We start from the raw sequence: 17,437 nt of genomic DNA on the forward strand, positions 1-17,437 counted from the left end.
GTTGAAATGAAAGGACGGCTTCTGTAGTAAGGCTGTGCATGTGGTTGACCCATGTGGTTACATTTAGCCCTTTGAAAGGTGTGCATCCGAGATCTGAAAGCATTTCTTCCTTCCTCCTTTCCTCAAAGGTTCAGTAGAAGCGGTCCCTGACTGCTGCCTCAAATGGGACCTTGCTTGGAAGGACACTTATGGAGAGAGGATGAGGAAACTCTACGGAGATTTAACCCACGTGTTCTGCCCAGCAGAACCTACCAAACACTGCCCTAGAGATCGACCCCAAGACAATAGTGCTTTACACAGCTTAGCAAGAGTGGCTCCCCCAGAGACCCTGCCCCTGTCAGCTCCGTTATCTGGAAGGGCTGCCTCTGGGATAGGAGACTGTCTGCTACTCTGGCTCATTCAGACTGTGAGTAGCCAAAGGGTTGCTTCATTTTTCATTCTGCCCTCTTCGTTCCTCCATCTCTTGCATGGAAGGCTGCTTTCCATCAGCTGATGGCAGACCACATCTGTGCTCGTCTCCAGGCCCTCAGAGGCCATCCCGGTGGGCACCCAGCAAGGGTTTCCAGGGAGAAAGCAGTAGCCGAAGCTAATCATCACTACTTGAGTGTGCCAGTGCCCGGGTGATTGCTGTACACAACATCAGCATCCTGTAACTGACACTTCAGCATCACAGGATGGTGCGTCAAGAGAAGACACAGGAGGGCCTGAACCCTCCAGCTCTTCCAAAATTGTGCTATTTGTGAAATTCACTCATCCACAAAGAGTCACCTAATCACTGTAAGTGAGGGACTGTGGTTGCTGGCCTATGGGCTGAGGAAGTGAGTGATGAGCCCTCATGACTGGGAATCTGGATTCAGGATTTGATCTCTGGACTGAGCAAACCTGCTCTTTTCTTATATTTAAAAGCAAAAACAAACAGACCAGTAAGGTTCCTGAACCAGAATCACAGTGGAGAATCGAGTGGTGTGGACACAAGACGGGAGCCCCCAATGGCTAGTTTGCTGATTCAGTGCTATTTCTGGCGTCATGTGCTACAAGGTGAATGTGAGCTTTCCCAACAGGCCTGGAATTCCTCAGGTCACAAAGGTGACCAGCAGACTCTACTCAAATCGTCTTAGTGTTTGTTCCAGAACAAGCCCGTGTTCACTAGAACATGAACACTTAAACCAACTGCATATCCAGGATTCCCGCACTTGCTGTTAGTTTGCTGTTGTTTCCATATAGGTGAACGCTACCTATTTTGGAAGGCCACAAGGTAAGACTTTTTTTTTTTTTTTTTCCTTTTTAAAAATCAGTCGGGCAAAAAGTTTTTCCCTACATTCTACTGTCTGATGAGATTGGAGAGCAGCAAAACTTGCTGTCAGCAGTCATTTCCAAAAACAGCTCAGGAGGTGGGTGGCACCTACACCATGTTGTGGTGATTGCTCCTGTCGATAATGTCCACAGGTGAAAGCATGTCCTTCCTGATGGCAGAGGGAGGCAGGGAGAGTGTTGCCTTGGTCTTGAAGAGGTCAGACACGAAGAAAACCTAGAAGCATAAAATCAGAGATCCCAATCAGTCATTAATATTTGGGCCTTGGGGACAGGCAAAGGGAAGATCCTAGGAGTGTGGACTTTAGGAAAAGGGGCCCCCAAACTTTAAATAGGGAAGGACCACAAAGACTACGGGCTTCCCCAAAGGCTCAGCAGGTAAAGAATCTGCCTGCAATGCAGGAGACACAGGAGACGTGGGTTGGATCCCTGAGTCAAGACGATTCCCTGGAGGAGGAAATGGCAACTCATTCCAGTATTCTTGCCTGAAAAATCCTATGGACAGAGCAGTCTAGGCGGCTACAGGCCAAAGGGTTGCAAAGAGTCGGACACGACTGAGCAACTAAACACACAACAACATGGAGACCACAGAGTCCAATTCTTATTGCACAGAGAGGGAAACTGAGGTCCAGAGAAGGGTAGTGACAGGCCCAAAGTTGCACAGCCAGGGTAGGAGCAGACCTCATATCCATGGGCTCTCAGTCCAATGCTCCCTATCTACATGCCCCACTTCCTTATTTCTCAAGGTAAATGAACAGCAGTGAAAGATAAGTTCTCAAACAAAGGAAGCATTAGTCACCATCATTAGTCCTCAATACTTTCCCTTTCCTCACAAAGGAATCTAGGGTGTAACCCAAAGAGATCAGCCAATATGAATTCCTATCAGCAGGCACTGGAGCAAGGAAGTAGTCATGATCACTTTTTCCTGAAAGCCCAGTGATGTCAACAAGCTGATGGAGGTCAAGAAGCCAGGGTCTCTTGGCTGAAGGAGTCAGCAACTAACCCGGAGGAAAGGTCAATGAAAACTCTCCTATCACTCATTCCCAACCTCCTTCCTCCTTCTGAGCATATGACCTCACTAAGTCGTCTTAGAATCACTGAGAAACGTTTACTGAGTGCTTACTCACTAGTGTATAAGGATGGCTTAGGCAGAGTTTCTGCCTCAATTAGCTTATGATGAAAGATTCAAGAACTTGCTCAGTTACCCAAGTAAGAGAAATTTATGCTTTGTATTAGGTGAGAAAATAAATACCCAGATCCCCATTTGAGCAACTTAGCAACAGGAGTCTGTACTAAGTAACTGTAAGAGGCAGCTGTCAGTCATGTAATTTAATAGGAAACATATGGCTGGGTTTCGAAATGGGGACTAAAACACTTCAAAGTTCCTACATCTAACAGCTTTCTGGATGGAAGCGTCTTTGTCCTGAAGATGGTAATGCACTCACTAATAAGGACAGCCCTGTGACTTCATTCTGGACACATTACAGGCAAAAAAAAAAAAAAAAAAAAATGAAGTTCTTAGTAAGACTGCACCAACACCAAGGCTGTAACAGCCAGAGCCTGGCCACAGAAGGGACTTGTATCCTTTGTTGAACCAATTTCCACAGTGTTCTCTCTAGTGATACAGTCATCAGCAAAATGCAACCAAAATCACTGGGGATGCTGGTTATCACTGGACACTGGTTACCTTGGGAGAACTCAGTGACTAGAAGACCAAAAAGGAAACAGTGGCTTACTAGCCACCACAAAATCCTTTGTACATTTTGAGTTTTTGTACCCATTTCATAGATGACCTACTCAAGCATTTTATCATTCCTTTGTTGAAAAAAAATAAGAAGGGCCAGACAATTTCTTAAGTTATAAGAAAGTGAAAAAAAAGAAAAAAGAAAGTGAAATATTAGTCAAGAAATGGAACATTTGAAAACATTTACATTCTGAGTGCAATTGAATGGACCCTTTGCAAAGGAAAAAATTAAACATTTTGTCTCATTTTCTAAGGAGGTGTGAACAGTGAGAGCCGTGGCACAGGAAGGTGTGTCTCGTAGCCAGGGACAAGTTGAGACTCAGGAGAGAAAAGGTCTGTTCAGTCCTGCCAGGAGGCCTGAGGCTGCCCTGCCTGGGAATTCTACCAAAAAGTGGGGAAGGGGGTTTTCAGATGCCTCAGTATAAGGAAATCTGAACAAACACAGTTAAATGTAGAGATCAATAAAACTTTTCAACTCTTCTCTGACAGGTGTATAACCTATGTCCTCATGGCTACCTGGAAATTACCTTCTCTTTCCTCCTTCTCTCTGTCCCCAAGAAAGAGGTTTCAGTCAGTCCCTCCACTGCTGGCTCTCAACTCCACTTCCTCTAGCCCAGCAGCGAGCCTCACCAAATAAAGGCTCTTACTGATCTCATTTCTTAGAGATCTTTCTTCCAGCCTGCATGCCATCTACTGAGGGCAAAGAGAGTAGAGGACACCGTCAAACAAACATCCCTCCCTTCAAGATCCTGACACCACCTCTGTCTACTGGCTGATTTCCCAATTTAATTTCCTGAGCTCACACCCAATACATATTAAAAGTTTCCGTTTCCTAACTGCGAGATAAGAATGAAATGAAGGTTAAAGGCGAGAAAGTACTTGATAAGAATTCTAAACCTGTGTTTGGCACATAGTTCAATAAAAGGTGTACCTTGTCTGGGAACCAGAGTCATATCTGGGCCTAGAGTAAGCCATGTGCTCTTGTGTCTGCAAAACTTTGCTCATCAGCCTTTCTTCTGATAGGAGGCTTCTTAAGGATGGAGTCCAATCCCAATCATCCTGCATCCCCTGCACACTGCATTGAACCTTGCATATAGTAGGAGCTTATAAAATGTTTGGTGTCGAAATTCTACATTTCTCCCTACTGGAAGCAGGCACTCTGGCCTTGGATCTTCTCACCACGTAGAACTCTTACAGACCTCAGGGGGATCGAATCCTTCCACACCAACTGCACACAGCCCCACAGCAGGATGAAAAGTAGACTCTGGTCCAGCAGGATCCCCCTGTAAGCTATATTTCACCTTCCGCGTGGCTTGAAGTTACAACAAACACTTTTTTGGGGATCATGAAACATGATTCTGTTGAGACTCAAACAGGGCTCTGTCTTCTTCATGCTTGAGCAGCAGAACACAAAAAGGACTAGAAAAACTGAAAACTTTTTGTCCTGGAGCAGTTCTGTTTTCCACAGAAGATGATTTCCACCCAGAAAGAAAACCCAGAAGCCCAGGCTGTGAAAGGTCTGTACAAATTAGGTGACTACCCCAGGTGTGTGGGACAAACCCCCTCCCAGCCCATAGCCCACTGCACAGAACTTCTCTGCCATGGGAAAGTACCAGCAGACAACAGTCTCAGCAAACAAAATCGATGTGCCAAGCACCACTAAGAGTTCTAAGATCTCTCGCCCTGAGCATATGCTTTCAATTCCTATTCTCCTCTTCTCTGCATTTCATAAATTGCCTTTTTGAAAAGCACCATCAGTAAACACTTATTGAACATCTGCTCTGTTCCAAGCCCTGAGATGATAAAGATAATTATACAGAAGACAGAATTCTTTGCCCTTTAAGAGCTCACAGGTCAATGAGGGAGAGATCCAGGTAAATAGAGCAATACAATAGCGTGGTTTAGGATTATGATAGAGGGAAGCCAGGGTGTTAAAGCAGTACAGAGAACACGACATCTAACCCAGGATGAAGGGGAGGGAAGAGGGGCTGAGAAAGCTTCCCCCAGAGGTGGTCTATTTGAGCTTCGCTTTGAAGGATAAGTAGGAGGGAGCCAGGTGGTGAACGCCAGGAATGTTCTAGGCAAAGGGAGTAGCACATGCAGAGGGGGTGAGGGAGCCCAGCAAGTCCGGGAGCTGCGGGAAGCTCAGCATAGGGAGGGCCGAGCGGTGAGGGGGGCTGGAGGGGGCGCCAGATCTTAAGAAGGAGTATGACACAGCCTGAGGAGCCACAGTCAAGGCTGAAGCAGGAAAGCAGCGCAGTGGGGAGACCTGCATTAAGATCACGATTATCTAAGAAGAAGGCATCAGAAAGGGAGCTGGGCTCCTGAAAGCAGGGATACTGGTCAGGACACTGTTGCAGAAAAGGAGACGATGAGTCCTGTGCAACCATCACGCAGTGAAGACAAAGAAGGCAAGACAGGTTTTTGAAAGGCTGAGGCCAGAACTGCGGTTAAGAGAGGTGTGCATATTTATGTGGGTGGATGTGTGTGCAGGGGGACCTATGTTTCTCTTCTTAGTCTTGTTTTCAACTCTAGAAATCTTACACTTGTTCCCATCAAAACTCTCTTTGGGTGACTATCCTGGGGGGGGGGGGAATTGTAGTTCTGCTTTCCTCTGTCTTCTAATAGTCTGGCTCCCTCTGACATTGGCTTACAGATATGGTTCTGACCTCCTGAGTCAGAGAGGATCTTAATCTGAGGGTATGGTGATCTGATTCAGGCAAGCACTCAGGACAATGTAGTCCTTCCATCCAGAGCAAGGCTACACACAAACATGACAACTCCAGGCTGGAGGAATCCCACTGGAGGTGATGAGATGAGAAATATACAGGGGTCTCCTTATATAAACGGTGACTCTTATTACTGTGCCAATGGGTCACCATCTCCCACTCCTCATCCTATACATGCAGCACCGGTAACAGGCTTTGCTCTTGGGAGTAGGGCAGATTTGTCTTCAAATCCAAGTTCTGCCACTTTCAGCAAAATACCTAAATGAGGGATACAATACCTCAGGCTTACTTAAGGAATACGTGGTGTCACAAAAGGTGCAAGTGGGGCTTGATAGCAAACAGCTGAGATCACTGGCTTGTGCGTTCAGTGCCTGCCCACGTCCAGTCACCTCTCTTCCCCAGCCTCTTGGGTAGAAAGAAAAGAAACAAGAGAAGGATGTAGAAACAAGAAAAATCAGGGGGAAATAGAAATGATCGAGAATACGAATGAATAGGTGAAAGCCTGTATCGATTGAAGTCAGACACGAAGGCCATGTGAAATGGGAGTTTTCCATAGTACACATAGGATCTGCTCTCTAAGTCTAATAATCTCTGGGGCTTTTGGAGGGAATGAGTCAGCCAATCAAAAAGAAAGACGCTTCCAGTGCCGTGTTGCCAGCATTCACCAGCTCTGATATGCCACTCCCCAGAGGACACAGCCCCGCCCAGTTGAGGGGCTTCCTGCCTAGAGCTCACCAAGCTCCAGACGATCAGATGGGCTGCTAGACCTGCCATTCACTGGCTTGTGTGTCTTAGACATCTTGTAATCTCTTTGAGAGCAGCTCCCCTATCTGTACACTGGGGCTCCATGAACCCTTCCTTGAGCTGCTCTTACCTGCTCTCTTCGGTACCCATAGTGAACTTTTAATGACCTTCCATCTTAGTATGAGGCCTAGACTTCAGTGCAGATGCAGTGCTTTAAATGTGATGTCATGATTTCAGACAACAAGCTACTCAAGGGAATGAGCTGTGCTCAGAGCCCAGCATGTGTAACCCTCAGTAAATCTAGTCCACTCACTCCCCTCGTGAGGCTAGAAACCATGGGCTGTCCCTGTTGCATACCCCTCTATGCCTTGGTCTTGGGATATCCTTCGAGCATCCTGCTCTACCATAATAAACAATCACACCGATTGCAGAATAATTATCCTTTGCCTTGGGTCTTGGCTCACCCTCACACCTGAAGTCCACCTGCCAATGCTGGACACGGTTTGATCCCTCGGTCCAGAAGTTCCCCTGGAGGAGGAAATGGCAACCCATTCCAGTATTCTTGTTTGGAAAATCCCATGGACAGAGGAGTCTAACGAGCTACAGTCCATGGGGTCGCAAAAGAATCTGACACGACTGAGTGAGTGAGCACACACGCAAAGAAAAGCCATCTTTGGCAGCCCTGTCTTTTGACTAAATAGGAGTTACTTTATTATGGTAATTACTTTCTGATGTTAACAAGGCCAGTGTCAGTGACTTTTGGGCCCTGGGAACTTACCAGTGTCCATACTGAGTAATTTCCTTGTGTATGTGAGTGGAAATTTGATGAGGTAGAAAGAGTGTCACACAAGACATCAGGCTACGGGATCTAGTCCCCAAATTGCTGCTGCTGTGTGACCCAGGCCAATGCACACTCTTGTCTAGGCTTGCACTTGTGCAAGATGAAGAGGTTTGTGATTTCAGATGATGGGTCTGCCCTTCACTTGTGTGCTATGGCTATTTAAAAATCTACCTTCCTACAGTTTCTGTAAGGCTTAAATGGAAGGATTCATGTAAAAACACTTCATACCTATGAAAGGGTCTTCAAATCCTCAGTCATTGTCTTTCATGACCATCATCAAGACTGAGGGTCATGAAGGAAATTAGTCCCATGAAAAGAAAGAGGGTTTGGAGCAGCGGAGGAAAGTCATAGGCAGTTCTGAAGGAGACAGGCATCTGAACCCTGTAAAGAGCCTCACAGGAGGGCACTTCTCAGTTAATACAGAGGAGGGTAGCTGGTAAGGGGGACCCAGAGAGCTGACGCTTGGTCACTAGGATGCTAGATCCAGCATCAGCCAGAGTTTAAGAACATAGTACCCAAGAATTGTAGAGACTGGAGGAAGCAGAAGGCCACTTCCAGAAATGCCACCCCTTGAAGTGGAAAGGGCAAAGGAGGCTACTATAACTGACTTCTCCCAAGCATCCCACATGTTCCATCATTCTGAAATTTTTAGGGTCACAGGTTACGCCATATACACATCCATCCCCATGTCTTTGTGTTATTCCTCCTACATGAAATGTCCTTCCTTATCTTTCGTATCTCAGAGAAAATACCTATACACTGCTCAATATTCTCCTACTCTAGGAGTTCTTTCCAGACTTCCATCACCTTCAAGAAAAAGGAGCACTCCCCTTCTTGTGGCCCCACTGTCCCCAGGAGACGAGCCCATCCTAATGGCTCTGCCCGTCTACTGCACTGGGTGTTTTATGTCCTTCCCACTAGAGCAGCGTGTTTTAAACTGCACAGTGCAAGTCATTGATAAATTATGACATTAATTTATTAGGTGGTCACTACCAGCATTTTCGGAGAAGGCAATGGCAACCCACTCCAGTACTCTTGCCTGGAAAATCCCATGGATGGAGGAGCCTGGTAGGCTGCAGTCCATGGGGTCGCTAAGAGTCAGGCACGACTGAGCGACTTCACTTTCACTTTTCACTTTCATGCATTAGAGAAGGAAATGGCAACCCACTCCAGTGTTCTTGCCTGGAGAATCCCAGGAACCAGCATTTTAAAGGTTAGATTTAAAACATTAGACTGTATCACCTACAGTAAGTGTCTTATTTTGTGAAATATTTTAGTTATGCGTCAGTGCCTCTATTAGGCTTTCCAGGTGGCTCAGCAATAAATAATCTGCCTGCCAATGCAGGAGACAGACATGGGTTCAATCCCTGGGTCAGGAAGATCCCCTGAAGGAGGGAATGGCTACCCACTCCAGTATTCTTGTCCGGAAAATTCCATGGACAGAGGAGGCTGGTGGGCTACAGTCTATGGGGTCACAAACAGTTGGACACACAGCTGAGCATGCATGCACAGTTGACTCTCATGGGTTGTGATGCACAGTGTATTTCTTATTACGGACTGCGGTTGGGAAACCACTGAACCATAAGCTCTTTAAGGACCAACTCTTTTCAGCTTGTGAATATTTAAAATGAAGCATCATACTTAACACGGAATACACATTCAATCAATGCGCTGCATGTGCCAGCATGACGCATCTTTAATTCACTGACTCCCCAATCCAAAGATGAGGTTGTGTGTTAAGACGTACCATCCCTACCTGGTGGGATGGGAAGAGGCAGCTGAGAGGAAGTAACTTGGCCAATATATCTAACTAAGTGGTGAGAATACAACTCCCCCCTTCCGAGTCGGCCTTGCATCCACCCCATTGATCTCAGCAGGGGAATAAGAAAGGAGATTTTATCTTACGGAAGAACCTGAATGAACATGTCAGCCAACCCAATAGAATGACTCTGCAAACTGTCATTCTCTACTGAGGGGCAGAGCTTACCTTTGCCTCTGCTTTCTTCTCTCTCTCACACCTATGCCACCCCTGCCCATCTGAGAATGGGGGCCCAGAGTGGCGAGATCATCCCAGAGCTTCTGGACAAACAGCAAGGCTTTTGCAAGGTCAGAGATTCAGGAGGTTATTTCATGCATTCCCTGTGCCTGGGCAGCAGGGAACAAATCCAGTGGAAACAGACGGAAATCTCCCGGTACAGAAGGCGATCATCCCACAACTTCATGGCATAGACTGCACATGGTTGGGGTTTCCTAGTTTAATCTTTTAAGATAAGACCAGGAGAGCCGAGATCTGGTTCCTACTCTGCCACCATGTGTCCTCAGGTGTGTCGCCCTCTCTCTGCACCCCGGTTTCCTCTGGGGAGGCTGTCATCACTGAATTCTTCCATTCACATCCTCGTTTGCCTCCTCCCTCAAGGTCAGCTCTCTGAGGCAGAGACAAAGAACACCCCTGCCCTTGCCTACATCCTGGAGGAAGACAGCAGCACACAAAAGAGCGATGGCGGGCTGAGCCACACCCCCCACGAGAGGAAAACCAGGAAAGACTCTGCCGCGTGTTTATGAAATTCACGAGCAGCTGCTTCCTCTGCTGCACCACAGCAACGGCGGCCTGGCCCTGCCCTGACCCCTCCCAGGGCCCCGTAATTTGCCATCTGTTGGAGGGTCAGGGAGGAGGTGGCCAGATAGGCAAGTTGTCACCAGACAGGAAATGAACCCACTGTCTGTCGCTTCATCCGGGTCCCTGGGTTACTCCAAGGGTGGGAATGCTGAGCCCAGCTGTAGAGTTCAAATCTTGGGAGCGGTGACTGTGTGTGTGTCTGTGTGTATGAGAGAGAGGGGACGGTGAGCATGTGCCTGTGTTTGCCTTGGCCTATCTGTGTATCCGTGGTTCTGAGAGCTGGTGACAGGAAGAGGATGGATGACTGTCTATGTACAACTGGGTCTGACCATGTGCCTCTGTGCCACGCACCTGCATCCACACGTGTGAAGGTGTACATCAGTGTGCCTGCCCTTCGGATCCCATATGTCTGTGTCTCCGTGTTTAGTCCACGATGCCGTGTAGGTTTTTTGTCTGTGATGGGCACCATTGCCGCCCTCCTCTGGAAAGAGTTCAACTACCAAGCAGTGGGGGAGGAAACCGAACCCTCTCCTGTTTGGCATGTGACTTTTGTCTAGACATGTCTTTTCGCTGTGTAAGACAGCAAAGTCCTGTCTTTGTAAGATAGACAGGACTTACTCTCAAGACCCAGGTCAAGTGCTTGGCTGTCATAGCCTATTGCTCAAGGCTCTGCAGTGGCTGAGCCCACATTCTGGAGTGATGTGTTGTAACCCTTGGGACATTAAAGATATGCTGTGGTCCCCAGTACAGGCCATCTCCATGGACACTGCAGAGACGGTTCTGTCTGAGAAGGCAGGTCTCTCTCTGCATATGCGCTCAGCTGTGTCCAACTCTGTGACCCCATGGACTGCAGCCCCTAAGGATCCTCTGTGCATGAACTTTTCTAGGCACAAATATTGCAGTGGGTTGCCATGGCCACTTTCCAGGGGATCTTCCAGACCCAGGGATAGAACTCGCATCTCCTGTGTCTCCTGCATTGGCAGGTGGATTGTTTACCGCTGAGCCACCTGAAAGTCCCAAGAAGGCAAATCCAGCTCAGTTACAACAAAGCCCAAAGTTGACTGAGCCTCGGAATCTCTGTGGGAGAAGGTCATGGAGCTAAAGGGCTTCCAAGATCAATTCATAGATGAGGAAACCAGGCTCAGGGAGAAGTATCTTGCTGAAAGTCCCAATTTAACATCACTCATTCTTTAACCAATGCTTATCAAGCAGCTATTGTGTGTCAGCTATAGCACTAGGCACTGAGAATGAACAACCAAGGGTTAAGCCATCAAGGTACCCATAAGGCTACTTGGGGAGACAGACATTTGAATAATTATGACAGAACCAGGCTGAATGTCATAGTGGAAAACATTCAAGGGGCCACGGCACCATTAGAAGAAAGTTAAGCAACTGTCTTCAGAAAAGGCAGAAGAGAAAATGTGGTAAACTAAACAATGCCACCCCCAACGATGCCCAGGTCCCTAATCCCCAGGACCTGCGAATACGTTATGCTACATGGCAAAATGGACTTTGCAGATGTGACTAAGTTAAGAATATCAAGATGGGAAGATGATCCTATATTATCCAGGTGGGCCCAATGTAATCACAGGGGCCCTCAAAAGAGGAAGGCAGGAGAGTCAGAAACACAGAAGATGTGCTGATGGGATCAGAGGCCAGAGAGTCTGAAAGAGAGATGAAGATGCTACGCTGCTGGTTACGAGGATGGAGAAGTGACCACAAGCCAAAGAATGCAAGCAGCCTCTGGAAGCTGGAAATGTCAAGCAATCATTGGTATTTGAGACTCTCCCCAGATCTTCCGGAAGGAATGCAACTCTGCAACATGTCAATTTTAGCCCAGTGAGATGCATTCTGGAATTCAGAACTCAAGAACTCTAAGAAAATTAATCTGTGTTGTTCTAAGCTACTAAGTTTGTGACAATTTGTTAGAGCAGCGACACGGAAAAGTAACACAGGTGTCTTCAACGACGGAGTGAGACTGAAACTGTGCTCCATCAGAAGGGGACAGCTGTCTGTCTAAGACAGGACCTCAGGGTTCCGAAAAATCTGAGGGGAGCGGGTGTGACAGGAGTGGGAGATGAGGTCTTACCAGAGGCTGGGATCTTCAGAGCTGGCCCTGCTGAACTGCCTGGAGTCGACCCTGTACCCTTCTACCCTTTCTCTGTGTTACTTCATCCTTCTTAGTCCGTTTCCTCATCTCTTTAGTGAGGACAGTGAAGGGTGTAGGGTTTTCTGGGCACTGGAGTTGATCAGTGTAAAGTGCTTAACATAGTAGCTGCACATGAGCTTTCCATGCATGTGAGCAAATGTGATGCCCTTGTCACTGGGGGCGCATTGAAGCTTGGCTCAGGAGACTATTGGCAAGGGTGGGAAATGGCTTATACATTCCTTGGCCCCCTGGGAAGTGGCCTTGTACCTTATTGGGCTGCCTCTTCTTGGTCCTCCTAACCAGTCTCAAGTGATGCCTCTGTGTCAAGATCCATTCAAATCAGCCACATTTATGGGTGAGAAGAGAATATGGCTTTGCCTGGGATGTGCCTGGGCAGCTTTGTTTCTTGGGACCAAGTTCTGCTATGAGACACAGCAGGGCAGAGACCACAGGCTCCTGCCTAGGCTGCAAGCTACCTGGTACAACTCCAAGAAAGCACCTGATAAGAGGTGCGGCAAAACCTGTAAGGCAGATGCCTTTCATCCACCTTCCTGTCCCCTCTTCTTAGTTCCCCAGACCCATCTCTAGCTCATCCTGGCATCCTGAGTTTTGTTTCTGTCTTCCTCATACTTCTTATGATGGAAAATAACACACTGCCTTCTTTATCCCCAGTTGAGCATTCTCAAGCTCCTAGGCTGATCCCACACCTTGCTCTGGCCTCTTTGAGTAGCTTATATGAAATGGCTCACTTGGTGCTGGAATCCTGAACCAGTTAGGACCACAGGCTCCTGAGGACTAAGCTGGGAGTCAGGCACTGGGAGAAAAATGATAAATATTGAGTCCCTACCCTCATGTGCTCAGAGCTAAGTGGGACAGGGAAAAATGCTTACAACCCTTTTCTAAGCCATCTTTACACTATAAAACAGGCTAACAAACTGAAAGCAGCAACTAGAGCAGCCTAAAGGCTTGGGAAGGCCCCTGACACCCTTAAATTCTGCTCTGGAAGCAGCTGGCTACTTTGGCTCAGGTGACCACGCCTCCTTGCCAATCCCAGAGGGCACAGCTTTGAGCATCCCCAGGAACTCTTATCTTGGATGACCTGAGTCATCTCTCTGAGTCTCAGTTACCTCATCTGTAAAATGACTATAGTCTCCAATGGCTTCATGTACCTTAACAGGAGCCGATGAGTAAAGAATCTAGAATAGAGCAACACAGAGTAGGTGCTTGACAAATGCTCGCACCAAATTCCTATCCAGTGCTCCAGCCTGCCAGAGCCAAACAGGATAAAAGTCAGACCCCTCATTTCCCTTCTCGAAAATAAACCTTGGTCCTCCCATACACTTTGTCCCATTGTACGTAGTACAACGTGCTCTATAAAAGACAGGAAGGCTATCAAGGACCCCCACCCCCAATCTTTCAATTTTTTTAATTGGGGGTGCAGGAGATTTTAATTAGGGCAGTGGCGCCGAAAAGGAAACGCCACAGCAGGCCCCCGTGGGCCGACCTCCTGCCTAGAGTGAAGCTCAGACAGCACGGTCAGCAGAGGGTTACCCTGTCATGCAAACACCCATCCCCCGCTGTCACTTCACATTAAAGGGCCAGGCTGCAGAGAACAAGCTGCCCGGTGAAAGCTGCTCTCATTAAGGGTGTGCTCCCCCAATTTCTCTCCCTTCTGGCCTTGACTGGAAACAAACAAACAAACAAACAAAAAAATACTTAAGAAAGTAAAGAATAAAGCCCGCCAAACAGCCAGTCCCTAGGCTAGGGCTCCCAAGCCAAGGCTGGCTGGCAGCTCAGATGCTACTTTCTCCATGGTGCCCACTCTGATTGCCCCAACTCCATGCCCCTTTTCTCACCTCGTATGCCTGCTAAAGTGTCCTGGCCAGTCCCCATGATGGCCCCTCGTCCTGCTGCAGTTCCTGTGCCTGGCCTGGCTATGAGCAACTGAACTGGGATTGCCTTGAAAGCAACAACTGTGCCTTATCCATCCACCTGCCTTCAAGAGAATGTTCTCAAGAAAAAGTGGGTCAACTCATGGATCCTAGCTTTGTTGATTACACACCCACTCACTTAGTCTGAACTATCATCCCTGAGAGGTGTTGGTGACATAAGCAGAATAACACATATATTGACTAGGGTCCCTGTCCAGGAGAAACAGTCTACAGGGAGACACGTTCACAGTTTCAACACAGAGTGATGAATATAGGCGACAAGGTGGTTAGTGCAGGGAGACACCAGGCTTCCGCCAGGCTGAGTACCCAGGAAAGGACCAGGGGCTGGTCTAGATCTCTCTACCTCATGATTCTTACTGGGAACAAACAAGGGTTAAAACTAACAATATGACCTGCACGTGTAGTACTAGAACACCCAGCCAGTACTCTGTTCTAGAACTCCTGCTGGACCGGGGTAAGTACCCCTTAGTACAGGAAAGCATTGGGTCAGAGGAGGTGCTCAGTTATGTTGGCTGAATAAGGCTCTCAAAGGTTCCAGCACAAAATTTAATGTTGTACAGATTTTTTTTTTCAAGTTTCTCTTTTTGACTCTTAAAAACAATTTGTTGCAGGCAAGAAAAGCAGAGATACCTGAAGACACAGAGGCTCAGAGGTAGAATGCCTCACCCCACCTTTACCAGGAGTCAGGAAGGAGGTATGTGAAGGGGTAACTCTGCCATTTGGGGCAAATCAGAATGTGATCCATTCAAGACCATTCTCCAGGAAGCTCTGTGGTTTGATGTACAAAGCCCTCAGGCTAGGAGAGAGCTGAGCCTTCACCAAGCTCTCTCTTACCCAGCCAACACTGAGTCAAGGGTCTGACTAAGTCCAGTAAAGGTCATGGTGGTGGTGGTGGTGGTTTAGTTGCTAAGTCATGCCAAAACACTTAAGACCCCATGGACTGTAGCCCGCCAGGCTCCTCTGTCCATGGGACCCTCCAGGCAAGAATACTGGAGTGGGTTGCCATTTCCTTCTCCAGGGGATCTTCCAGACCCAGGAATCAAATCCAGGTCTCCTGCACTGCAGATTCTTTACTGACTGAGCTCCAAGGGAAGCCCAAGGTCACAGTAGGAAGGGTAAAAGTTTTCAAGAAACTGGAAAGTGCCTCTGAATAGTAAGTGATCACCAAAGCAGCATGTGAGCAACAGATGAGTCAGAGACTTAGACTCTTGACATGTGACTTGGGACAAGTTTCTTCCCCTCTTGAACCCTAAATGCCCTCATGAATAGAGTAAGTGAGTAGGATACTATCTAAGATACCTTGCTATTGCAACTATGAGCCTAACCCTTCTGGAGAAGAGGATTTATAAAGTCCTGCTGGATTAAAACTTCCATGGGGACTTCCTTGGAACTCCACAGGTTAAGACACCGTGTTTCCAATGTAGGGAGCATAAGATCCCCCTTATGTTGGGGAGATAAGATCCCACATGCCTTGCGGTGAAAAAATCCTATGCCCGTGGCAATAGTTATACAACTCTGTAAATACACCAAAAATCATTGAATTATGCAAGCAAAGCAAGTGAATTGTATAGTAGGTAAGTTATAACTCAATAAAAATTTAAAAATAAAATAAAACTTCCATGTTGGAAAGAAGCAGGAATTATCCTCAGTTCATTGGAGAGGTCCTGGGGCAGGGTGGCAGAGAAGAGGATTAAGAGTGCCCTGGCTCTGGTCACTGAACCAAAAACATTTAATGAGCAGGTTGTTCAGGGCCCTGCTCATGTGCTGAGGACCAGAGGCTACTTACTATGCAGCAGGCCACCAGGGCTCCTTGAGCAAATCCCGCCAGGACATCGCTGGGATGGTGCTTGTGGTCAGACACGCGGGACAGTCCTGTGTAAAAGGCCATCATGATCAGGGTGAACTGCAGAAGGGGCCGGAGCAGGCGGGCCCCTCGCCAAGTGAAGCGGGCCTGCAGGTACAGCTGGAGGGAGGAGACAGAAAGAACAGACACTGAGTGACTGGCCGCTCACCTGCATTTAATTCCCATGCATGGAATCATCTGCAAGAAAGAGCATTCAAATTGGACTTGACCTCAAGCCCATTTTTTTTTTAACTTAAGCCTTAGTTCCTCTACTAAAAACTATAAAATGGAGCTTTTCTAGGGAGCTAAGCTAGAGAGAATTGAAGAAAAAAATTCAAGAGAATGGCCTTAGCACGCTGCCTGACATTCCATAAATGGGAGTTTCCTTTTCTCATTTTTTGACTGAAACCAATTAAAGAATACTAACCAGGGTTCACAACAGCTTCTTTTTTATATTCAGTGACAATTCATTCAATGCATTTGTGTATTTTCCTAGACATTATGGCTATACAATTCCTTCACTTTCCACCTCTCAGAAGCATCCTGGAAACTCATGCATGCTGCGCAGGGGAGGTTATTATGTCAGTCACAAGGCAATGCTTCCGATTCAGAAGAAAGCAGCTCTAACAAAGGACAAATCTCCAAGTCTCCACCTGGAACTATGGATTCTGCATCACAACATGAGGAAACACATAGACCAACCAAACAATGCAAGAGACCTTTCAAACAGAGGTTGACAGAGACTGCACTGGGTGGGGTAGAAGAGTGACCTGAAGGAAAATGGAAGGAAAAAAAGCCACTCTGGCCGAGGCAAAGAAGTTGCAGTGACGTCAGCTGGGTATTGTCCCTTGAAGTTATCTTGCTGCAGTTTCCGTCCTAACCTCTGGGCACAGCCTACTTCTCAGGTTCCTGTGGGAACTTGGGAAATGAAGGGGAAGAGGCAAGAGGACGAAGAGCAACTTTCGACACAAATCAAAGCGAGGCGCTTGGAGACCAGGGAAAGGGGAAAAGAGCGGAGGAGTGGGGCGGCGGCCGAAAGATAGACCTGGGGCAGCGGCAAGGGAGTGATTCTGCCCTTCCTGAGACAAATGGACACCTTCCTCTGGGTGGTCAGGAAAGACAAGCCAGCAGCAAATCTGAGAGATGGAAGACTGGAAGGTTCCAGAATCATTCTTGCCCATGTAGAAAGAGTGCCTAACACTGACTCCTCAACTGCTTGGGAGACAATTTCAAAACACCCAGACCTGGAAAACAGCAGGGAATTTTATAATCATTATGAAATCACATAAATATATTTTGGGGAAATCTAAGAACAGATAAAAATTTAAAAAGACAATGTGCTGATGTTGTTGGCTGCTAAGCAAGTGATAAAAACTAGTTATTTTTCAAATATTAAAAATACCCCATTAAATATCAAAAAGAAGTAAAGCAATTATCTGCTAATTTAAAAAAATTTTTTTAATCTCAAAGAAGAGGTAAAATCATCATAATAGCCCAGATGATGATA

At 47.1% G+C, this 17,437-nt stretch overlaps 1 protein-coding gene across 2 annotated transcripts in view; it reads right to left on the reverse strand.

Moving 5' to 3' along the window:
* Nucleotides 1-430: 430 nt before the first annotated feature.
* Nucleotides 431-17,437, reverse strand: part of PLPP3 (phospholipid phosphatase 3) — an 87,836-nt gene continuing 70,829 nt past the window's right edge. The window contains exons 5-6 of one of the 2 annotated variants that reach the window (XM_069592655.1): nt 15,874-16,050; nt 431-1,528 (exon numbers count right to left, since the gene is read on the reverse strand). In XM_069592655.1, coding sequence (XP_069448756.1) covers nt 1,403-1,528; nt 15,874-16,050 — 303 coding nt within the window. In that variant the 3' untranslated portion in view covers nt 431-1,402. The remainder of the gene's footprint in view (nt 1,529-15,873; nt 16,051-17,437) is intronic. The other variant, XM_069592664.1, reaches the window with a different exon arrangement.

This window comes from Ovis canadensis, chromosome 1 (genome assembly GCF_042477335.2).
Source record: "Ovis canadensis isolate MfBH-ARS-UI-01 breed Bighorn chromosome 1, ARS-UI_OviCan_v2, whole genome shotgun sequence".
In the NCBI taxonomy this organism is placed as follows: domain Eukaryota; kingdom Metazoa; phylum Chordata; class Mammalia; order Artiodactyla; family Bovidae; genus Ovis; species Ovis canadensis.